Raw genomic sequence first — 21785 nt, forward strand, 5'->3', positions numbered from 1 at the left:
CAGGAGAAATACTCCAGATAACAGACTGACCCTAGTCCCCGACACAAACTACTGCAGCATAAATACTGGAGGCTGGGACAGGAGGGGTCAGGAGACACTGTGGCCCCATCCGATGATACCCCCAGACAGGGCCAAACAGGCAGGATATAACCCCACCCACTTTGCCAAAGCACAGCCCCAAACCACTAGAGGGATATCTTCAACCACCAACATACCATCCTGAGACAAGGCCGAGTATAGCCCACAAAGATCTCCGCCACGGCACAACCCAAGGGGGGGCGCCAACCCAGACAGGAAGACCACGTCAGTGACTCAACCCACTCAAGTGACGCACCCCTCCTAGGGATGGCATGGAAGAGCACCAGAAAGCCAGAGACTCAGCTCCTGTAATTGGGTTAGAGGCAGAGAATCCCAGTGAAGAGAGGGGAACCGGCCAGGCAGAGACAGCAAGGGCGGTTCGTTGCTCCAGTGCCTTTCCATTCACCTTCACACTCCTGGGCCAGACTACACTCAATCATAGGAGCTACTGAAGAGATGAGTCTTCAATAAAGACTTAAAAGTTGAGACCGAGTCTGCGTCTCTCGCATGGGTAGGCAGACCATTTCTCTATAGGAGAAAGCCCTGCCTCCAGCTGTTTGCTTAGAAATTCTAGGGACAATTAGGAGGCCTGCGTCTTGTGACCGTAGCGTACATGTACAGTAGGGAGAACAAGTATTTTGATACACTGCCGATTTTTCAGGTTTTCCTACTTACAAAGCATGTAGAGGTCTGTAATTTTTTTTATCATAGGTACACTTCAACTGAATCTAAAACAAAAATCCAGATAATCACATTGTATGATTTTTAAAAAAAAGTTATTAATTTTCATTTTATGGCATGACATAAGTATTTGATCACCTACCAACCAGTAAGAATTCCGGCTCTCACAGACCTGTTAGTTTTTCTTTAAGAAGACCGCCTGTTCTCCACTCATTACCTGTATTAACTGCACCTGTTTGAACTTGTTACCTGTATAAAAGACACCTGTCCACACACTCAATCAAACAGACTCCAACCTCTCCACAATGGCCAAGACCAGAGAGCTGTGTAAGGACATCAGGGATAAAATTGTAGACCTGCACAAGGCTGGGATGGGCTACAGGACAATAGGCAAGCAGCTTGGTGAGAAGGCAACAACTGTTGGCGCAATTATTAGAAAATGGAAGAAGTTCAAGATGACGGTCAATCACCCTCGGTCTGGGGCTCCATGCAAGATCTCACCTCGTGGGGCATCAATGATCGTGAGGGATCAGCCCAGAACTACACGGCAGGACCTGGCCAATGACCTGAAGAGAGCTGGGACCACAGTCTCAAAGAGAACCATTAGAAACACACTATGCCGTCATGGATTAAAATCCTGCAGCGCACGCAAGGTCCCCCTGCGCATGTCCAGGCCCATCTGAAGTTTGCCAATGACCATCTGGATGATCCAGAGGAGGAATGGGAGAAGGTCATGTGGTCTGATGAGACAAAAATAGAGCTTTTTGGTCTAAACTCCACTCGCTGTGTTTGGAGGAAGAAGGATGAGTACAACCCCAAGAACATCATCCCAACCGTGAAGTATGTGTCAGGATTTGGCCAGGGTTGTTCCGGTTTTGGTCACTAGATGCCCCCATTGTGCTTTTTGACCCTTTTGTTTTCCCTTGTTGCCAGTTATGATTTGCACCTGTGCCTTGTTTCCCTTGAAGGTATTTAAACCCTTAGTTTTCCTCAGTTCTTTGCTCTGTGTTTGAATGTTAGCACCCAGCCCCAGCGATGCTGTAAACATTTGTTGCTCCAGTTGGACTCTCTATAGGTACTCTGTTTTTGTTCTCGTTTATTTATTTTTGATTATCGTACCTACCACCTTGTGGATTTACCTTTTGAGTTGGAGGATTACCTTTGTTCTCTTGGAATTACTTTTGACGTTGTGGATTTATATTTTTGCCTGAAGAACTTTCCTTTTTACTTTATTGATGTGCTGATGTACTGATGTACATCAGTACTGATGTGTCTGCCTCATCTTCTGGGTTCTGCCGACTATTAGTGGCTCAGTTTGCTAAGTGACTGTTTCTCACACCTGTTTTTCACACCGGAGACCTGAGTTCGTAACTGGGTCCTGACAGTATGGAGGTGGAAACATAATTCTTTGGGGATGCTTTTCTGCGAAGGGGACAAGACGACTGCACCGTATTGAGGGGAGGATGGATGGGGCCATGTATCGCAAGATCTTGGCCAACAACCTCCTTCCCTCAGTAAGAGCATTGAAGATGGGTCGGGGCTGGGTCTTCCAGCATGACAACGACCCGAAACACACAGCCAGGGCAACTAAGGAGTGGCTCCGTAAGAAGCATCTCAAGGTCCTGGAGTGGCCTAGCCAGTCTCCAGACCTGAACCCAGTAGAAAATCTTTGGAGGGAGCTGAAAGTCCGTATTGCCCAGCGACAGATGCAGAGCCTCGGTCTGACGCCATTAAAAGGTCATTTACCACCTTCACAAGTGCAATCACAGAGCTATGATGGGGTTTAAAACCAGACTGAAGCATTTCGTATACATTGTTTGTCTTCAGGAAGGCAGTGAGTTGCTGTGCAACAGCTTTTTCTAAAATTTTTGAGAAGAATGGGAGATTCGAAATAGGCCGATAGTTTTTGAATATTTTCTGGGTCAAGGTTTGTCTTTTTCAAGAGAGGCTTTATTACTGCCACTTTTAGTGAGTTTGGTACACATCCGGTGGATAGAGAGCCGTTTATTATGTTCAACATAGGAGGGCCAAGCACAGGAAGCAGCTCTTTCAGTAGTTTAGTTGGAATAGGGTCCAGTATGCAGCTTGAAGGTTTAGAGGCCATGATTATTTTCTTCATTGTGTCAAGAGATATAGTACTAAAACACTTGAGTGTCTCCCTTGATCCAAGGTCCTGGCAGAGTTGTGCAGACTCAGGACAACCTGAGCTTTGGAGGAATATGCAGACTTAAAGAGGAGTTCGTAATTTGCTTTCTAATGATCATGATCTTCTCCTCAAAGAAGTTCATGAATGTATTACTGCTGAAGTGAAAGCCATCCTCTCTTGGGGGATGCTGCTTTTTAGTTAGCTTTGTGACAGTATCACATTTTGGGGGGGATTGTTCTTATTTTCCTCAATTAAGTTGGAAAAATAGGATGATCGAGCAGCAGTGAGGGCTCTTCGATACTGCATGGTACTGTCTTTCCAAGCTAGTCGGAAGACTTACAGTTTGGTGTGGCACCATTTCCGTTCCATTTTTCTGGAAGCTTGCTTCAGAGCTCGGGTATTTTCTGTATACCAGGAAGCTAGTTTATTATGACAAATGTTTTTAGGGGGACGACTGCATCTATGGTATTGCGCAAGGTTAAATTGAGTTCCTCAGTTAGGTGGTTAACTGATTTTTGTCCTCTGACGTCCTTGGGTATATCTCCTACAACATTCACTGTGTACTATTGTATGTGGCTAGCTAAGTTATCTAACGAACTAGAATGCATTTCCATCAGCTGTTTAGATGTGCACATCGTGTGTGGGAGCCAGCTAGGGTTGTGACTGGACTCTTCTCCCATTGTACCCCGACTTCCGTGAATACTTTCTCCACTTCCAATGTATCTCCAGCTCGTAAGAAACACAGTCCATACAGTTTCATGGACAGCAGACGCTACTCTACACTTGTCAAGTCAGTTGTGTCCCACTGAGTCAGTGCTCAAAATACCAAGATCCTAAAGGAGCCAGATGCTCAAATCTACGGACATGTGAGAAAATCCCAAACACCCTCCTAACGACTGCCACCCAAAGTGTTTAAAATGCTCCACCCGTTGCTTAACCGCAACAGGGCATTTTAATCTGGCGAAACTGAGCTTGGATGTGTGATCCATATCCTTCAGCAGACACTGTACCCGGAACGAAAGTTTTACCTGGAGAGGTGTAGGAGGAAGATGATCACTCAACTGGTAGAGGACGGCTTTAAGGAATACAATATGAGGTAGTCGGTGTAAGCAGAACCCTCTGATTGTAAAAGTTGATTTAATCATGAGGACATGATACACACAAACAAACAAACATGTCAGATCTATTCAGGCAAGGGAAGCTTTTCCACATGACCGTGGGGAGTGTTTGCCCATTGACAACAGAGGAGGCCCCAGGGGAAGACACAGCAGATCCTGAGAAGGCACCAGAGGTTCCAGCAGAGGCAGAGGGGTACTTGGACAGTATACACCATGTGTTGGAGGACGTTAGGGGAGTGAGAGCCATCGAGAGCCGTGTGCAGCATGACAAACTAGGCTATCTTTGATTTGTGGACTGCGTTGCTTTCTACAGGTGAGGATGGCCACGTTCCAGGCTAACTACATTGCAGACGACTACCAGATCTCCCAACGACTGGATAGATGTTCAACATATCAGCTAACCACATAATTTGATGTAATGCAACGTCTACAATGTTGTCACCCTGGAACGCGACCAACATCTTATCAAAGAAAGGACTAGAGGCTCTACCTGACCTGTAAGTTTATTTGGCCAACTCAGACTTTATTCTTTCCAGACACAGATAAAGCCTAGTCCTGGACTAAAAAAACATGCATGCTCAATGGAGAATCTTAATTGAAAGTGCTTTTAATGGAAACATCAGAGGTTGAAAACTTTCCTCATCAACACGTACAACAACCCCCTACAGGTAGCAGACTATGTTGGGGCCTTAAACAACGACGTGAACTACAACTACCAGGTGTGAATGACCTAAACTACAACTACCATACTCTCTCATCCTAATTCACTTCCTACAGCTCCTCCTTGGCACTAATCCTTCAATGTTAGCAGTTCTGAAGATTCTGGATAGGAATAAGCAGTGTAAATCAAATCAAATTTTATTTGTCACATACACATGGTTAGCAGATGTTAATGCGAGTGTAGCGAAATGCTTGTGCTTCTAGTTCCGACAGTGCAGTAATAACCAACAAGTAATCTAACTAACAATTCCAAAACTACTGTCTTATACACAGTGTAAGGGGATAAAGAATATGTACATAAGGATATATGAATGAGTGATTGTACAGAGCAGCATAGGCAAGATACAGTAGATAGTATCGAGTACAGTATATACATATGAGATGAGTATGTAAACAAAGTGGCATAGTTAGTGGCTAGTGATACATGTATTACATAAGGATGCAGTCGATGATATAGAGTACAGTATATACGTATGCATATGAGATGAATAATGTAGGGTAAGTAACATTATATAAGGTAGCATTGTTTAAAGTGGCTAGTGATATATTTACATCATTTCCCATCAGTGTAGTGATGGAGCTAACAGTATTGCTGCCACCATACAGAAATGCAAACATCAAAGAGTTAGGGCCAAGGTGGAAGAGCTGTGAGTTAAGAGTCTCTCTCTCAAATGTCTTTCTCACATAATACACAATGTGCTTCATTTCCTCCATGGGTTCTTGCTCTCCCTGCAGGTTGAGAATGGACAGATACTAGTGGCCTATAAAGACGGTTCCCTGGCCCATCTACTTAGCTCAGATCCAGTGCTACGTTACTGGGAGAGATGGCTGGTAAGGCTGGAGGAGAGAGGATGTGGATTAATGGTGTCTTTGCTGCGGATGGTGCAGTTGGTTTCATCTGCATGTTTCATGTCTATGGGCGGTAGGTAGCCTAGTGGTTAGAGCATTGGGCCAGCAACCGAAAAGAATCCCCTAGCTGACATGGTGAAAATCTGTTGTTCTGCCCCTGAACAAGGCAGTTAACTCACTGTTCCCCATTAGGCCGTCATTGTAAATAAGAAATTGTTCTTAACTGACTTACCTGGTTAAATAAAGGTTAAATTTTAAAATCCTTTCAGTAAGGTGATGCAAGAAAAATGTGCCCATTTGATTGCTGACTTGGAGTAAGGAGTGACAGTTGGCTCAGTATCTGACAATTAAGCATTTCATACTATGTCCTGTGACTGTATTTTGATCCATTACTCTATTTTGAGCCTGACACGTTTGACAACCACCATTATTTTAATGTGTTATTGGTGTTATTTCAAGCTGGAAAATGCATCATTGACCTTACACTGTGTTGAGAATGTAAAATTGTCTTAAACAACCTTTCCTCTAGTCTAAATGTTGAGGTTTTTTGCTTTTCACTTCTGAGGAACTCTAACCACTTTGGTAGCATCAGCCTGTGAAGTTCAGTACTAAACAAAGATGAATAAGAACTATTTTCTTTCATGTTTTACACTTGATAGTCCTCTCACTATCAACTGAATTTATTTTCAGTGAACTTAACATGTGTAAATATTTGTATGAACATAACTAGATCCAACAACTGAGACAAACTGAACAAGTTCCACAGACATGTGACTAATGTGTCCCTGAACAAAGGGGGGGGGTCAAAATCAAAAGTAACAGTCAGTATCTGGTGTGACCACCAGCTACATTAAGTACTGCAGTGCATCTCCTCCTCATGGACTGCACCAGATTTGCCAGTTCTTGCTGTAAGATGTTGCCTCACTCTTCCACCAAGGCACCTGCAAGTTCCAGGACATTTCTGGGGGGAATGGCCCTAGCCCTCACCCTCCAATCCAACAGGTCCCAGACATGCTCAATGGGATTGAAATCCGGGCTCTTCGCTGGCTATGGCAGAACACTGACATTCCTGTCTTGCAGGAAATCACACACAGAATGAGCAGTATGGCTGGTGGCATTGTCATGCTGGAGGATCATGTCAGGATGAGCCTGCATTAAGGGTACCACATGAGGGAGGAGGATGTCTTCCCTGTAACGCACGGTGTTGAGATTGCCTGCAATGACAACAAGCTCAGTGCGATGATGCTGTGACACACCGCCCCAGACCATGACGGCACCTCCACATCGATCCCATTCCAGAGTACAGGCCTCGGTGTAACGCTCATTCCTTCGACGATAAACGCGAATCCAACCATCACCCCTGGTGAGACAAAACCGCGACATGTCAGCGAAGAGCACTTTTGCCAGTCCTGTCTGGTCCAGCGAAGATGGGTTTGTGCCCACAGGCGACGTTCTCAGCCTAATGTGGACAGTGAGCACTGATGGAGGGATTTGTGTGTTCCTGGTGTAACTCGGGCGGTTGTTGATGCCATCCTGTACCGGTCCCGCAGGTGTGATTTTCGGATGTACCGATCCTGTGCAGTTGTTGTTATCTTTGAAAGACAGGGTCATGAAAAAGGGACGTTTCTTTTTTTGTTGAGTTTAATTGTATTCTATTTTTTGTTTTGTTTTTGTAAACATTCCCTCATTTGAGTTCAAATTAACATTTGGAATCAGAAATCTAAACAACAATGAAGTGTTATAGCTCAGAATTTAATTAGCATATTTTACTATGCAGCATTCTAATTACACCACACTGAAAATAAGCCTGGAGAAACAAACATCATGGGGTGCCGTGTGGCTCAGTTGGTAGAGTATGGCGCTTCCAACGACAGAGTAGTGGGTTTGACTCCCACAGGGGACCAGTAAGGAAAAGTAAAAAAATGTAAGCACTGGATAAGATTGGCGCTAAATGTAAAATAATGGAATCGTTGCCAGTCTAAAAGCTATTTGAATTGTGTGCATAGATACATTTAATAACTGTTCAAAGTAATATTTGCTCAAAGTACATCCTGCAATGATATCTCTTCACACACTGTCTTTTTTTGGAGATAATAGCATAGCTTTTAATGTCAACATTGATCTCTATGCACGACCTTAATCACAAACTGTTAAAGTCAAACCATGCAGCCCTGTATTGAGGGTCCTCAGTAAAGCCCAGGTTGGTGAAAAGGTTGTAGGACAGTGTATTCTCCTCCTCAACGAAGCAGTACACTGGGAAGCCCTGAGAATAGAGTCTCCTGGACATGCTGCTGACCAGGGCTTTGGCCAGGCCCTGTCCTCTGTGCTCCTGCAGGGTGTACAACATACCTGTGACGGGGTAGGAACCATTGTTTTGGTCATTGTTTCCCAGTGCGCCCAAAATAAGGAGGGACATGTAAAATGTATAAAAGCATTCCTTAGTCCTGTTCAAGTGAGAGCTGTGTACAGTGCCTTCAGAAAGTATTCACACCCTTTAACTTTTTCCATATTTTCTGTGTGCAATAATGTTCAACATGATTTTTTTAATGACTACCTCATCTCTGTACCCCACACAGAATTATCTGAAGGTCCCTCAGTCGAGCTGTGAATTTCAAACACAGATTCAACCATAGTGGTGGCTGCATCATGCTATGGGTATGTTTGTAATCATTAAGAAGACGGGAGTTTTTCAGGATACAAATTAAATGGATGGAGCTAAGCATAGGCAAAATCCTAGAGGAAAACCTGGTTCAGTCTGCTGTCCACCAGACACTGGGAGATTGTCTTGTTGCAAGGTGAATTAACCTAAAACACAATGCCAAATCTACACTGGAGTTGCTTACCAAGAAGACATTGAAATGTTCTGAGTTACAGTTTTGACTTAAATCTACTTGAAAATCTATGGCAAGATCTGAAAAAATTTAAAGATTTGACAGAGCTTGAAGAACTTTGAAAATAATAAAATTGGGAAATATTGCACAATCCAGGTGTGGAAAGCGCTTACAGAATTACCCAGAAAGACTCACAGCTGTAATTGCTGTCAAAGGTGATTCTAACATTTATTGACTCAGGGGGTCAAATACTTACATATCTAATCAAGATTTTACAAATGTTACATTTTTTCTTCCACTTTGACAGAGTATTTTGTGTAGATTGTTGACAAAAAATGACAATTAAATCCATTGTAATCCTACTTTTTAACACAACAAAATGTGGAAAAAGTCAAGGGGTGTAAATACTTTCTGAAGGCACCGTATATATTCCACATACCCATGGCACAGGAGGGATAGGTCAGAACCCAGGCTATGGGCAGCTGGCTCTCTGCATCCAGCACACAGCAAGACGGGTAGTGCCGGATCATGCTCCGGATCATCTGGAAACTGTTCTCCGTGTTCCCGAACTTCCAGGTTTTGTTGACTAGATCAGTATGGGATTCGTCCAGTGAGGATATCATTGATTCAACTGCACTGTGGATTTGAGAAGGAAAGAAAGAAGAGAGGTGTGAGATAGCACATCGTAGAGCGGCAGCCTGGGGTAACTCCGTCGGGGTCTCAAATTACCATTGAGAGTTAGAAAAGTAGAATACACAAGGTTCACTTAATATCATTAAGGACCTAAGCCACCGAGCCATGGTCTGTTCACTCTGCTACCATCTAGCAGGTGCATCAGAGCTGGGACTGAGAGACTGAAATACTGCTTCGATCTCAAATCAAATCAAATTTTATTTGTCACATACACATGGTTATCAGATGTTAATGCGAGTGTAGCGAAATGCTTGTGCTTAAGTTCCGACCATGCAGTAATATCTAATAAGTAATTTAACCGAACAATTTCACAACAACTACCTTATACACACGTGTAAAGGAATGAATAAGAACATGTACATACAAATATATGAATGAGTGATGGCCGAACGGCATAGGCAAGATGCAGATGGTATAGAGTGCAGTATATTATCTCCAGGCCATCAGACTGTTGAACAGCCATCACTAGCCGGATACTTGCCCGGTACTCTGCCCTGCACCTTGAGACTAATGCTCCATGTATATAGAGACATTTAACACTGGTCACTTCATTTAATTTTTATATACTGTTGTTTACTCACTGTGTATGTATACTGTATTCTCCACATAGCTCATCCTAATATACCTACCATTTTCTTTTCCAAATGATATGTCTATACACACCATGTATTTATATTCTGGATTTTTACATCGCTCACTCTAATATAGTATCTACTTTGGATTTTTAATTGTACTTGTTCTCATTTATTGTTTAGATTTCTTTATTATTTGTGTATTGAATTTGCTAGACATTCTACTGCACTGTTGGAGCTGGTAACGTAAGCATTCACTGCACCTGCTATAACAACTGAAAATCTGTGTACGCAACCAATAAAATTTGATTTTAAATTTGGTATAGTGCATCCTCAGTTTTCCTCGTTATGTCAGTCACTGACAGTCACTCAAGTAGCCCATGTCAGCAATGGTACCCCCCATGCATGCAGTGCACTTGCCATTGATTTTGTTTGAACGTGACACTCAGATATCATAAGTCATGGCAAAATGTGTAGAATGTTCTGTTATAATCTCCACCCGGCACAGCCAGAAGAGGACTGGCCACCCCACATATGCTCTCTCTAATTCTCTCTTTTTTTCTCTCTCTCTCTCAGAGGACCTGAGCCCTAGGACCATGCCCCAGGACTACCTGACATGATGACTCCTTGCTGTCCCCAGTCCATCTGACCGTGCTGCTGCTCCAGCTTCAACTGTTCTGCCTTATTATTATTATACGACCATGCTGGTCATTTATGAACATTTGAACATCTTGGCCATGTTCTGTTATAATCTCCACCCGGCACAGCCAGAAGAGGACTGGCCACCCCACATAGCCTGGTTCCTCTCTAGGTTTCCTCCTAGGTTTTGGCCTTTCTAGGGAGTTTTTCCTAGCCACCGTGCTTCTACACCTGCATTGCTTGCTGTTTGGGGTTTTAGGCTGGGTTTCTGTACAGCACATTGAGATATCAGCTGATGTACGAAGGGCTATATAAATAAATTTGATTTGATTTAAAATAGCAAAAATGTCTCTCCCTATGGTAAAATGAATTGAGCTGAGCCCATCATACCTTTCTACAGGTGGAAGGCGGGATGGATCCTGGAGCATCATCATGTGACTCACAGACACTTTTTTCACGGGCACCTTTCTCTCAGAAGCCACCGCCATCACCATCTCCTCATAGCAAAGACTGGTGCCTAAAATAGCAGAGGGCTGTAAAGTTGGCAAACAACTTCTACGAAATTGAACTTTGTGCTATATGGTGTGTGACTAATGAAACCACCCCAGATCCCAGCAGTCTAGAGACAACCAGAGACACCAGGGGCCGTATCTATCAAGCGTCTCAGAATAGGAGTGCTGATCTAGGATCAGTTCCTCCTTCATAATTATGCAAAACTGATCCTAGATCAACACTCCTACTCTGGCAAGCTTTATACATACAGCCCAGGTCTTTCTTTACTTGTAAAAGAGGTCTTCTGACCCCAATGGGACTTCCTGGATAAAGCATTAGGTTAAATTAATAAAACACAATGGGGAGCTCACCATCCCCTGTTTTATGGCCCTGCTATCTGCTGTAGCAGGGCAAGGCTGAGATTGTGTGTAGCACTGGTCCATGTTGTTGGTGCACATTCCTCCACTATTTTAGTAGGGGAAGGTGCAATAATGACCTGAACCAGAGCTCAGTTTGGGGGAGCATGAGAGAGAGCTAAAGAGGGCGTTACACTCCGAATGGGGAATTCTCAACATGGTACATTCATTTTAAGGTCCATGGGTGATGGTTTTAGGAGAAAGAGAGAAACTTACTTTAGTTTTAGGAAAGAGAAACAAGAGACAGAGGGGGGTGGGGCAAGCAGGCAAAGTGCAAGTGGCAGGTACTGTAATTACAGTGTAATTACCTAAACAGAGGAACTTTGTCCAATCAATTATGTTGTTCTCTCCAAGGATATTCCTAAAAGAAGCTTCATCTTTAGTAAAAACACATGTGTCTTTAAATAGGTCCCCCTCCTGCAAAATGGGCAAATGAGGAGTTAAGCCAACAAAATACACATTATTTCTATTAAGTTTGGGACATGTGTATCTTTATGAATGTATCTAATGTTACCTTCTCATATGGTGGTTTGCAGAGAATGACATTGAATTCTGGCCAGCGGTCCACAAAAACCTGAATCGGGTCAGCCATAACTCTGTTCATCTGGAAAATGTAACCATAAACCTTGACAGACAAGGCAAAATAACCCTTAGACACTACAGATCAAATCGGACATGTACCTGACAGTTCCCTAGATGCCTCCATTAGAAAACAAAGTATAAACTCTATCCTTGTTTGATATAAATGAAATACTCAATATATGTTATCTAGCATTTGTATATGTTATGTTTAAAGTCCTGTGTGGCTCAGTTAGTAGAGCATGGCACTTGCAAAACCAGGGTTGTAGGTTCGATTCCCACTGGGTGCAGTATAGGGAAAAAATATTAGGAACACCTTCCTAATATTGAGCTGCCCTCAGAATAAACTCAATTCATCAGGGAAAGCATTCCACAGGGATGCTGACCCATGTTGACTCCACACAGGACATCAAACAACTTGACACAGTTGTCTGAAAGTCCATTCTTGAAACACATGGGAAACTGTTGAGTGTGAAAAACCCTGCAGCGTTGCAGTTCTTTGCAACTGCGACCTGGCCAAGATAAAGCAAAGAAGTTTGACAAATACAACAACAGTTACACATGGAATAAACAAACATACAATCAATAATACAGTAGAAAAATATATATACAGCATGTGCAAATGAGGTAGGATAAGAGAGGTAAGGCAATAAATAGGCTATGGTGGCAAATTAATTACAATATAGCAATTAAACACTGGAATGGTAGGATGTGCAAGTTGAGATACTGGGGTGCAAAGGAGCAAGATAAATACATAAATACAGTATGTGGATGAGGTAGATTGTATGGGCTATTTACAGATGAGCTATGTACAGGTGCAGTGATCTGTGAGCTGCTCTGACAGCTGTGCTTAAAGCTAGTGAGGGAGATATGAGTCTCCAGCTTCAGAGATTTTTGCAGTTCGTTCCAGTCATTGGCAGCAGAGAACTGGAAGGAAAGGCGGCCAAAGGAAGAATTGGCCTTGGGGGTGACCAGTGAGATATACCTGCTGGAGCGCGTGCTACGGATGGGTGCTGCTATGGTGACCAGTGAGCTGAGATAAGGCGGGGCTTTACCTAGCAGAGACTTGTAGATGACCTGGAGCCAGTGTTGTTTGGCGACGAGTGTATGAAGCGAGGGCCAGACAACGAGAGCATACAGGTCACAGTGGTGGGTAGTATATGGGCTTTGGTGACAAAACGGATGGCACTGTGATAGACTGCTTCCAATTTGCTGAGTAGAGTGTTGGAGGCTATATTGTAAATGACATCGCCGAAGTAGAGGATCGGTAACATGGTCAGTTTTACGAGGGTATGTTTGGCAGCATGAGTGAAGGATGCTTTGTTGCGAAATAGGAAACCGATTCTAGATTTAATTTTGGATTGGAGATGTTTAATGTGAGTCTGGAAGGAGAGTTTGCAGTCTAACCAGACACCTAGGTATTTGTAGTTGTCCACATATTGTAAGTCAGAAACGTCCATAGTAGTGATGCTGGACGGGCGGACAGGTGCGGGCAGCGATCGGTTGAAAAGCATGCATTTAGTTTTACTTGCATTTAAGAGCAGTTGGAGGCCACGGAAGGAAAGACGTATGACATTGAAACTCATCTGGAGGTTAGATAACACAGTGTCCAATGAAGGGCCAGAGGTATACAGAATGGTGTCGTCTGCATAGAGGTGGATCAAAGAATCACCAGCAGCGAGAGCGATATCATTGATGTATACAGAGTCGGCCCGAGAATTGAGCCCTGTGGCACCCCTATAGAGACTGCCAGAGGTCCGGACAACAGGCCCTCCGATTTGACACACTGAACTCTATCGGAGAAGTAGTTGGTGAACCAAGCGAGGCAATCATTTGAGAAACCAAGGCTGTTGAGTCTGCCAATAAGTCGAAAGTCTAGCTGAGCGTGGCTGAGGTTCACCCATGACCAGCTCTGAAACCAGATTGCATAGCCGAGAAGGTACGGTGAGATTCGAAATGGTCGGTAATCTGTTTGTTAACTTAGCTTTCGAAGACTTTAGAAAGGCAGGGTAGAATAGATATAGGTCTGTAACAGTCTGGGTCTAGAGTGTCTCCCCCTTTGAAGAGGGGGATGACCGCGGCAGCTTTCCAATCTATGGGAATCTCAGACGATATGAAAGAGGTTAGTAATAGGGGGTGCAACACTTTCAGAGGATAATTTTTAGAAAGAGAGGGTCCAGATTATCTAGCCTGGCTGATTTGTTGGGGTCCAGATTTTGCAGCTCTTTCAGAACATCAGATATCTGGATTTGGGTGAAGGAGAAGTGGGGGAGGTTTGAGCGAGTTTCTGTGGGGAGATTGATTGGTGTGAACAAGTTGGTGAATTTCTGCCAAAGCCTGGACTTAATTGACATATGGAGAGTTAAAAACCCTGGAGAGAAACAATACACATGGAGTAAGAGATCGTTCTCTATAATCAATCATTTATTTGTGGGTTTTAACCTCTAGTCTTGAGCCCAACACTGTAGAGGTAAAAATATTGCCTGCAGTCCTGACGGATCATAAAGTCATATGGTTGACTGCAAGAATGTGCAGTGATGGTAAGAATGATGGTAAGAAATACTCGGGGGGTTATTGGAAATTAAATAACTCATTGTTATTGCATGATGATTTTAAAAAATGTGATTAAGAATCTAATTTCTGTTTACTGAATTTTATTGATATCTAATGCAGAATTTGGGAAATATTGTGAACTGCTGAAATTTAAGATCCGCTCAGCCTGTATTACTTAAGGAAAACGGCTTGCTTTAAGAAGGAGATGGGAGGTAGCTGAACTCTCGAAGACAATTGCAGAGATTGAGCATCTTGATCTTAATGAGAAAGCGAAATTGAATGACTTACAGAATCAACTAGATACATTGTATGAGGAAAAGGCTAGAGGAGCTTTGTCACGTTCTGACCTTAGTTCCTTTGTTTTGTCTTTTGTTTTAGTATGGTCAGGGCATGAGTTGGGTGGGTTGTCTATGTTAGTTTTTCTATGATTTTATATTTCTGTGTTTGGCCTGATATGGTTCTCAATCAGGCAGCTGTCAATCGTTGTCCCTGATTGAGAACCATATTTAGGTAGCCCGTTTTCCTTTGTGGGTGGTTATTTTCAGTCTGTGTGTCTGCACCAGACAGAACTGTTTCGGTTTTCACTTTGTTGTTTGGTAATTTGAAGTGTTCAGCTTGGATTATTATTAAATAAGATGAACACTAACCACGCTGCACTTTGGTCATCTCTTTTTTTCCACCTCTGAATGCTGTAACAAGCTTTCATAAGATCCAGAAAACAATGGCTTGAAAAAGGTGAAAAGAACCGTAGATACTTTAATTTGGAAAAGAGGAGAGAGGAACTGAACACATTTCGGAAACTGGGTTACCACTGAGGATAGAGATGTTATCAGATTATACCACTAAGTTTTATGAGAATCTTTACTCCTTAGATAACAATTTGGATGACTAAGGATCTCATTGATTCTATAGAGAATGTTAATTCAGTTAGTGAAGAATTCAATCGGTCTTGCTGTAAAGGTTTATCCATTATGGACATCCAGTATGGGATTGCTCAGAAAATAAAACTCCAGATTGTGATTGATGGATTAACCTCTGAATTTTACAAAACCTTCTCTGAAGAAATGGCACCATTTTTACTTGAAACCTTTAAGGAGGCTTTAAAGAAGGGGTTATTACACTTATACCACATAAGGATCTCTTAAATATTGATCATTGGCGTCCAATCACACTCCTAAATAACGACTACAAAATTATAGCCTTAATCTTTGCAAAAAGGTTAGTCTTGCTTGAATGTTCTGATTGAATGTCAGAGTTTAAGGGTGCCATATATCTAATAATCTGAGACGGGTGTTAGACTTGGTTGAGTATTGTGATTTATTGGATGACTTCCCTGTTATTGTCACGTTCTGACCTTAGTTATTTCATGTCTTTGTTTTAGTATGGTCAGTGCATGAGTTGGGTGGGTTGTCTATGTTCCATTTTCTATGTTGTGTTTGGCCTGGTATGGAATGGTTCTCAGAGGCAGGTGTCGTTAGTTGTCTCTGATTGAGAATCATACTTAGGTAGCCTTTTTCTACTTGTATTTCGTGGGTGTTTTTTCTGTTCTGTGTATTATTTCACCGTTCAGGACTGTTAGTTTGCCGTTTTATTTCAGTGTTCACTATTCGTATTAAAAATCAAGATGAACCCTTGCCACGCTGCGCTTTGGTCCTCTCCTTCATACGATGACCGTTAGTTATACTATTTTGGGATTTTTCAGAAACCATTTGATACAGTAAGTCACGTTTATCTTTGATTGTCTTAAGCATTTGAAGTTGTCTTTGTTGTTGATGCTATTAGAACTCTGCATAATGGTGGATAGCTGTATCAAACTCTCGGAACATCTTCAAGATTTAACATTTAGAAAGGAATACAGGTTGTCAAATTTCACTTTTTTGCATCTCAAATTTTATGTTCATTAGTTCAAAAGTCCATTTGAAGGCATTACATTCTAGGCCAGAGGGATCAAGATATCCCAACTGGCAGATGACACCTTTAAAAAAAAAAGTGCCACAAGCTAGATTAGCATTGGATATCGTGAAGTAGTTCTCCAAAATCTCAGATTTGGTATTAAATCTTTCCAAATGTGAAATGTTTGTTCTAAAAGGAGCTGTCAATCCAGCAGATTGTAACATCTCTGAAAAATATACTGTAACCTACCTCAGTGTAAAGATCACCAAAAATCTTAAGGCTGTGAATGATCGTAATTTGAATCCTTTAACTGAATCTGTCTGTCACGGCCGTTGAATGAAGAGATCCAAGGTGTGCGTACATATTCCTTTATATGCCGCCAACAATAAACAACCGTGAAGCTATAGTGTCAACTTTCCACACAGAAAGACGGGAATAGGGCTACCTAAGTACGGTTCCCAATCAGAGACAACGATAGACAGCTGTCCCTGATTGAGAACCATACCCGGCCAAAACATAGAAACACAAAATCATAGAAAACGAAACATAGAATGCCCACCCCAAATCACACCCTGACCAAACCAAATAGACATTAAAAGGCTCTCTACAGTCAGGGTGTGACACTGTCTAAAACAAAATATCCTCATGGTTAGGGAGGGATTTAAGTCTTCAAGGAAGGGTGCTTTTATCCAAAGCTGAGGGGCTCTCGTTTATCCTATCTTTTTTTGTCTATTGACATTCCCAAATCCACTTGCTGTACCTTAGATAGGCTATTGTACAACTTCATATGGAAAAACAAGCCACATAAGATAAGATGTTATCACCAACAGGGTTTGTGATGGCGGTCTAAATGTCTTAGACTTCACTCTCTTCAATCAGATATCAAAATCAACTGGGTTAAAAGGTACATAAAAAAAATCCTCATAGTTTCTGGAATATTATACCTCAATATGTTTCAGAAGTTCGAAGGGCTTCATTTTTTACTACAATGTCCATATATTGTGGGTAAACTTCCTGTGAAACTGGTGGCTTTTCACAAGCACGCTTTAATGTGCTGGGCTTTGTTGTATAAACACAACTTTTCACCTCATACTGTAAATGTCTTATATGGAACAACGGGTCGATATTACATAGAAACAAGATGTTATTTTACCATAATTGGTTCTCGAAAAACGTTATATAAAAAACCGATCCACGCCATATTGGGTGAGGCGGGTTGCAGGAGAGTATTTTGAAGTTGATGAGTAGGAAAAATATTAAAGGGAATGCGAAGTCTGACTGCTACGCCATCTTGGAAATCTTTAGGCTACATCTATTCCGACTTGCCACAACTAAAGTAGTTTCCTCTAGGAAAAATTGTTATAATATATAATGTAATCTATTCCAAAAATCATTATCTTTGAATTATCAAATCACATTACAATTTTTTTCAAGTGCATTTAAACCTTAATAAACTTCACACAAAAAGTATCATTTAATAATAAAAATTAATATAATGCACACTATACTACCTTAATACCCACCTGCTGCGACTGAGGAAATAGCTCTTTCAGTTGGGTCTCAACAGTTTTCAGCTGCATTTCATTTAGTTGCTCCATGGTTGTTCCTCGTTCTGACACTTGAATGACTTGACACTAAACAAATGCGGGCAAATCATTCCATTGCTTCCTGGATTTTACACTTTCACTTTGACTTCAACAAGTTTTACAACCTTCAGCACTTTACTTTCGGAGTTACGACGGAGGGGGAAATGACTTCACATCGGCCACTATGCAAACATATAGAAACTATGCATAGATGAATGTGGCGAACTGCCATACTAACAGCGGTTTGAATAAAACATCCCGAATCAGCTGTGAAAATAAGGCACATGCTGCAAACACTGCATACAGGCTAGGTTGAAGATGGTATATTTTGAACCAACCATGAAGATAAATATACCGTTATAAAGCGGGTAAGAATATTAGTTGTTCATTTTATCGAAAGCTAAAGGTGGCATCCTATGACGGTGCTACCTTGAAAGTCACTGAGCTCTTCAGTACAGGCCATTCTACTGCCAATGTTTATCTATGGAGATTGCATGGCTGTGTTCTCGATTTTATACACCTGTCAGAAATGGGTGTGGCTGAAATAGCAGAATCCACAAATTTGAAGGGGTGTCCACATACTTTTGTCTATCACTCAAAAAAGAAAAGCCCATTATGAATAGAATTTGTTTTCATGAATAGAACAAACGTGACAGAGTTCATGAAAAAAGTACATTTCTTCTGCATGGATGAAGAGATCTTGAAAAGAATGGTGACTGAAGAAAATGCCATTTCAGACGCAGTCAATATGAAGGGTTTTACCCTGGTGCAGCTTATGATGTTACCAGACCCTAGTCTCCTGCCCCAACTCAACATGTACTCACAGATTGGTTTAGTAACCTAGTGATATCTTGTGATGTATGATGTACACTGAGTGTACAAAACATTATGAACACCTGTTCTTTCCATGACATAGACTGACCATGTGAATCAGGTGAAAGCTATGATCCCTTATTGATGTCACTTGTTAAATCCACTTCAATCAGTGTAGATGAAGGGGAAGATACAGGTTAAAGAAGGTGCAACGGTTTGTGTCAAGAACTGCTACACTGCTGGGTTTTTCACACTCAACAGTTTCCTGTGTGTATAAAGAATGGCCCACCATCCAAAGAACATCCAGCCAACTTGATACAACTATTGGAAGCATTGTAGTCAACTTGGGCCAGCATCCCTTTGGACCGCTTTCGATACATTGTAGTCTATGCCCTCAGAACAGCCTCAATTCGCCGGGGAAAAATGAGGTGCAACTCAATATTACGAACATGTTCTTTATGTTTTTTACACTCAGTTTATTTTCTAATTAAAAGCTTTGAAGCCACCGGTCGGCCATATTGGCAATCCCCAGAAGGCGTAAATATTTTAAATGTTTTATTTGAATGTTTAGTATAATTTAAATGTATGAATTAAGGTGTATGTAATAGAATATATGTGGCAAAAACAAATGTAGACATTAATGAATGAATGCATTTCTATAGCTTCCAAAATATGTTTTATAAGATGGAGGCTCGGTGGCTTCCAAACAGCGGCCAATGTTAGTCATCTAATGTACATATAAATCATTGGGTCAAACACCTTATGTGTCGTTCTCCCGGGAGGGACGTTCCCAGGGGAACTATGTGGAGTGGGCATAGTGGGAGAGCAGGTGTACTGTTGGCTATTCAGGTTCACGCTCCACACACAGTTCTTTATCTTAAAGATTATTTTGAATTAGCTGATAGTCTTTTACTCGGTTTTATTTTGTAATGTAGTGTTAATTCATTCATGGCTAATACATCCTATTAGTTGAATTGAGTAAATGCAATCCTCGTGTTAGAGTAATTATTTGATTGACATTTATAGTTTAGTAGGTCGATTGATAGTTGTTATTTACGCGACACATAGTACATGCTTGGCTACCACCTTTAAACATTGGTCGCCAGGATTAGTTATTTGTAACTATTCTCTTAATATTTGCAGAACTGTGCAAGATAGAAACATGTTCATTATAGGTATATGTAATTAGATTCCTTCAGAAACACACAGGGCCTGTTTCTATTCACATTATATTGGAGTCAGATTGATTAATGTAGTTTATTATTATATTCAACATCATTTTCCTTCAACTATGTGTCTGTATAATCATATCCATTTTCTTTCCTCTACAGTGGCATTGAATTGAGGGTCTCCTCCCTGAACGAATCACACATTGACTTAGTTCGATGGGGACTAGCAGGGCTACAGGAACATTAAACACATCAGTCACTTACTTGCATTTCCCCAACTAATGGTTAAGGTTAGTATTGTGGGAGGGGAAGCTGATCCTAGATCTACACCCCGGAGCATGTAACATCTACACAGGGCTCACCTGAACCGTACCAAGGGGTGCTTTATATGTTCCCCCTGGGAAACAATTACCAAAGCTGTGGTTCCTATCCTTCTCCAGGAATGTTGTCAATAGGAACAGAGGACAGGGCCTGGCCAAAGCCCTGGTCAGCAGCATGTCCAGGAGACTCTATTCTCAGGGTTTCCCAGTGTACTGCTTTGTTGAGGAGGAGAATACACTGTCCTACAACCTCTACACCAACCTGGGCTTTATTGAGGACCCTCAATACAGGGCCGCATGGTACCAGTTCAATTATTAGTGTTAGCCAGTGGCTGTTCAGTCATTGCGCTTCTCGATTATAATTGTGAAATGTAATCTACGCAGAATCATCATATTTGTTACGCTATCCATGTCTATTCATGTTGAGATCAAATAAAACGTGTTTATATATTTTTTTAATCAGAAGCCTATTCATTTCATAAAATGTGCTTTTTTGTTGTCCTGTCCTACTTTTCTTGAATGGCAAGCCATGCAACCATGATTTAACCAACAAAAATAACGATTTTAATTGTATTGAGTCATGGACATGTCTGTAGTCTTGTATTATGAAGCCAAGACAAGCTCTATCTTAGTGACGTGCCAAGCAGAAGTTATCACTGACAATTAACCAGTGGTGTAATGTGCTTAAGTAAAAATACTTTTAAGTTCTGCTTAAGTAGTTTTTTGGGGTATCAATACTTTACTATTTATATTTTTGACAACTTTACTTCACTACATTCCTAAACAAAATTAAGTAGTTTTTACTCCATACATTTTCCCTGACACCTAGAAAGTACTCATTACATTTTGAATGCTTAGCAGGACAGGAAAATGGTCTAATTCACACACTTATCAAGAGAACATCCCTGGTCATTCCTTCTGCCTCTGATCTGGCGGCCTCACTAAACACATGCATTGTTGGTAAATGTGTTGGATTGTGCCCCTGGCTATCTGTAAATAACACAAAACTAGAAATGTGGACTGCTTTGCGTAATTTAAGGAATTTGAAATGATTTACACTTTTGATACTTAAAATATATTTTATCAATTACATTTACCTTTGATACTTAGGTATATTTAAAACCAAATACTGTCACTTGATGTGGTGTTTTATTGGAGTCATTTTCTATTTAGGTATTTTTATTCATACTCAAGTATGGCAAATGGGTACTTTTCCCACCAGTTAACACATCAGTAACGCCGCAGTTATTCAACACTGCTGTCGAGACTGGAATGAGAAAAAGTTTCTCAAATGCTTCAATATTTTCCCGCAAATGTGGGTGTATACCACAGCTAAGGGCTGTTCTTACGCACGACACAATGAGGATTGCCTGGGTACAGCCCTTAGCTGTGCTTTCGTGCATTTGGAAAGTATTCAGACCCAGACCTTTTCCACATTTTGTTACGTTACAGCCTTATTATAAAATGGATTAAATTGTCGTCCCCCCTCAATCAATACACAATATACCATATTGGACAAAGCAAAAACAGGTTTAGATATTTTTGCAAATTAATCAAAGTAAAAACGGAAATATCCTATTTACATAAGTATTCAGACTCTTTAGTGAGTACTTTGTTGAAGCACCTTTGACAGCGAT

At 41.4% G+C, this 21785-nt stretch overlaps 2 protein-coding genes across 4 annotated transcripts; one reads left to right on the forward strand and one right to left on the reverse strand.

The window, feature by feature from the left end:
• Positions 1-350: 350 nt before the first annotated feature.
• Positions 351-4340, forward strand: mgme1 (mitochondrial genome maintenance exonuclease 1). The gene is given in 3 exon segments (XM_042328401.1): positions 351-414; positions 3635-4000; positions 4087-4340. Coding segments are annotated over 3 exon segments (684 nt in total).
• Positions 4341-7325: 2985 nt separating this feature from the next.
• On the reverse strand, positions 7326-18314 carry si:dkey-76k16.6 (uncharacterized protein LOC566817 homolog). 3 transcript variants are annotated; one of them, XM_024432318.2, is made up of 6 exons: positions 17772-18314; positions 11750-11860; positions 11544-11652; positions 10718-10844; positions 8863-9059; positions 7326-7941 (listed from the first exon to the last, which is right to left on the reverse strand). In XM_024432318.2, exons 1-6 carry the CDS (start codon positions 17856-17858, stop codon positions 7733-7735), a joined length of 840 nt encoding a protein of 279 aa, XP_024288086.1. In that variant the 5' UTR covers positions 17859-18314; the 3' UTR covers positions 7326-7732. The 3 variants fall into 3 exon arrangements, with proteins under 3 accessions (XP_024288086.1, XP_024288095.1, XP_024288112.1); XM_024432327.2 differs by having other exon boundaries at positions 17784-18312; XM_024432344.2 differs by lacking the exon at positions 17772-18314 and adding an exon at positions 16510-16768.
• Between the last annotated feature and the right edge of the window lie 3471 nt (positions 18315-21785).

The sequence above is a fragment of the Oncorhynchus tshawytscha genome, linkage group LG01, assembly GCF_018296145.1.
Source record: "Oncorhynchus tshawytscha isolate Ot180627B linkage group LG01, Otsh_v2.0, whole genome shotgun sequence".
Taxonomy (NCBI): domain Eukaryota; kingdom Metazoa; phylum Chordata; class Actinopteri; order Salmoniformes; family Salmonidae; genus Oncorhynchus; species Oncorhynchus tshawytscha.